General features: G+C 40.3%; 1 protein-coding gene across 1 annotated transcript in view; it reads right to left on the bottom strand.

Moving 5' to 3' along the window:
- Window positions 1-168: 168 nt before the first annotated feature.
- LACBIDRAFT_335796 (uncharacterized protein) overlaps window positions 169-2,753 on the bottom strand; it is a gene marked incomplete at both ends in the record, with an annotated part of 3,228 nt that continues 643 nt past the window's right edge. The window contains 10 exons of the mRNA XM_001890691.1: window positions 169-179; window positions 205-270; window positions 321-787; window positions 818-833; window positions 867-1,211; window positions 1,254-1,431; window positions 1,480-1,768; window positions 1,817-1,916; window positions 1,968-2,032; window positions 2,627-2,692. Of these exons, the coding sequence (XP_001890726.1) occupies window positions 169-179; window positions 205-270; window positions 321-787; window positions 818-833; window positions 867-1,211; window positions 1,254-1,431; window positions 1,480-1,768; window positions 1,817-1,916; window positions 1,968-2,032; window positions 2,627-2,692 (1,603 nt within the window). The remainder of the gene's footprint in view (window positions 180-204; window positions 271-320; window positions 788-817; window positions 834-866; window positions 1,212-1,253; window positions 1,432-1,479; window positions 1,769-1,816; window positions 1,917-1,967; window positions 2,033-2,626; window positions 2,693-2,753) is intronic.

The following is a 2,753-nucleotide window of genomic DNA, read 5'->3' on the forward strand; positions in this document are numbered from 1 at the left end:
TCGCATTACTGTCTCTAATGTTGCATCATCAATCACTGTGGTATGTTACACGTTACCCTCACATTACTTACCTTGATGAAGATGTTGATTCAATAAACTCATGCTATCAATAGTGATCCCATCTATGGGTTTTTTTCTTCCAAGCCTTGCACTGATACCTATGTTTTCTCAGTAACAATCTGCCAAGTAAAAACAATCACTTACGTTGAAGCTCCCTCTCCCGGTTTTGACCTTCATTCTTGTTTTTCCTGCTGATGCCACCACCCACATCTATAAGAAAGCATAAGTGTGAAGCAATTTGACAATGGTAAGACATTCACGTTTTGGCCTATCAACTTCTGTATCTTGACTTGTCGTATCTGTGTAGTCCTTAACGTGGCCCCACTGGGATGGTATAAAGCTGGCCATATTGGCTTTGTGGTCAATCCATTCCATGTGGATTTTTTTGCGAATATGAGCTGCTTTGACAGATGGATCCATCCCATCAACCTCAATCTCCCCTGGTAAAATGGGATCAGAGACCGAACCATCTGGAGCTTCAGGCCAAGGTTCAGCAGTGATGGTTGTCATATTGTCTTGCATGGTGAATGCAGACGTAAACTTTGCCTGGTCTATTCGTACACCCATAGGCAATGGAAGCTGACGAACAATATAGGCAGAAATTTGAAGTAGGCCCCAGATGACAAAGTTGAACAATGACTTAGGTTCCATAAGGATAATACCGTCTCGGACAAAGTTAGCCTCCCTTGTTATCGTCCCTTTATTGGTGCTAGATTTTCTCAGTTTTCTGTGACAGATGTTAATGTTTGTTACTCACAGCAATGATGTCGCCTCTGTTGACAATTTGAAGAGTTGTCCAAACATACTGGCGAACCCGATAGAGTATTGACCAGCTCCAGAAAGCATGAAACGTGGTGAATATAGAACGGCGTTGATCCGATACAAGTTTTTTTTCAACTCAATGCCACGTCCAAGAATGATTGGTGAGCCCCCATGCAAGAAGAGCCCATTGAATATGGGCAAGCTAAAGCGAACCATCTTCACATAAATGAGATTGTTCAGAACGAAGAATCTCCCCATTTCAGTTCCACCACCTTCTGGGACATTGGTGTTGGACATCATGCAGGTATAACCTGCAGCATCGTCTCCAGTGTCACGGTGACCATGCATTTGCCCAAAAACCCCCATCCCCACCAGGGAGGTATCTATAACTGGATTAGAAATAGCCATAGTAATTATACTGAAATAATAACCAAAATGCCTCTCCCAAGGTATTGCAGGTGAAATATTCAGCTGTAATGCTTGAAAATAATAGTTGTCATCAACTCCTAGTCTTGGTATGTTGGCTGCAGATGTGTAGCGTTGATAGAGGTCTTGTACGTGGTTTGGAAGACAAATCTTCATTGCGAGGGCGCCGATTTCAGCATGTAGCTAATAATCTTTTTAAGTGGCAATAATAGTTGAGCAGAACAATGGTACCTTGATGAACCTCTTTCTAAAAGCTAGTTGCTCATCCATAAAGTCAAGTAATTTGCCAAACCAGTGGGGACTCCACATTGCGCGTGTGCGTTGGGTTGTGGAACCCATGGGATAGCAACGGGTTCCATTAATTCCAACTGCACCAGTCCTTTCAAACCATGTTCCCCCCCTTAATACTCCATTTTCATCCCGTGTTGGTGGATCAAGGGTAGCCTCTTCCTCTGGGCCAATCAGATCAGTTTGCAGATCATCGAATGCGTTAATCTGTTCTTTCGTCATCAGCTCCTTTCTATTTCATGATCAGACATTATATTTGTATGTATATGCAAAAACATACCCATCAAGTAGGCAAACATTCAAAACATCCTGGTTTCGATCATGACGTGTTGTTGGAGTAGAAGCATATAGAGCAGCACTGGGTGGTAATGCCATTGCCCCTACATATCGAGCAATCAACATCAACCTAATCAACTGCAGAGCATACTCACCAACTTGTGGGTGTGGGCCAGTGCTGCGCATGGCATGTATGAGTCCTTCCCATGGACCTCCAATGCTGAAAAATATGTAGAGTAAGTTTTTTTTTTTAAAAGGCATATTTTAACATTTTCATCAACAATGGATGCAAGCCACATTAATGTAAACCAAGAGATTGTGAATAATGTTACAGTAACAATGTCTAAAAAATTGCAAAATCATTTGACATTTATTTACAATTCTTTATAATCATTTGCTTCAAATCAATGTGGCTTGCATTCAATGTTATAAAGATATTAATCTAGAATTCTATTTTAATGTTAAATTTATCAAGACAAAGTTCTAATTTAAAGTTGAGAATATACAGCCAAAACAAGTTCCTGATCTTGATAGTATCTAAGATCATTATTGCTTTTATCATCTAGCTGCCCATCTTCTATACACTTATTTTTGGTGGTTATCCCATTATGGAACCAAACTTTACCTTCATATGAAAAAACTCTAGAGGTGAAATGATTATCCCCATGGTATATGATCCCTCTCAGGCTCAGTAAAACTTCTTCTCCATTTACTACAAACTTTACCTTGTGACTAGTTTCAGTATTACAGTATGGGTACTCCAGGATGATAATCTTTGGAACCTCTGCATAGGATACATGCTCAATCATTTCACCTGAGCAACCCCCACATATTTCTGTAGATGGCTTCTGAATTGATCCTATCCATTTTGAAGTTGATGCTGGTATAGGGTCAGATGCATGTAGAACATATCCCAGTGTATCATCTACTTCATATGCATT

The sequence above is a fragment of the Laccaria bicolor genome, genomic scaffold (assembly GCF_000143565.1).
Source record: "Laccaria bicolor S238N-H82 LACBIscaffold_151 genomic scaffold, whole genome shotgun sequence".
NCBI classification, from domain to species: domain Eukaryota; kingdom Fungi; phylum Basidiomycota; class Agaricomycetes; order Agaricales; family Hydnangiaceae; genus Laccaria; species Laccaria bicolor.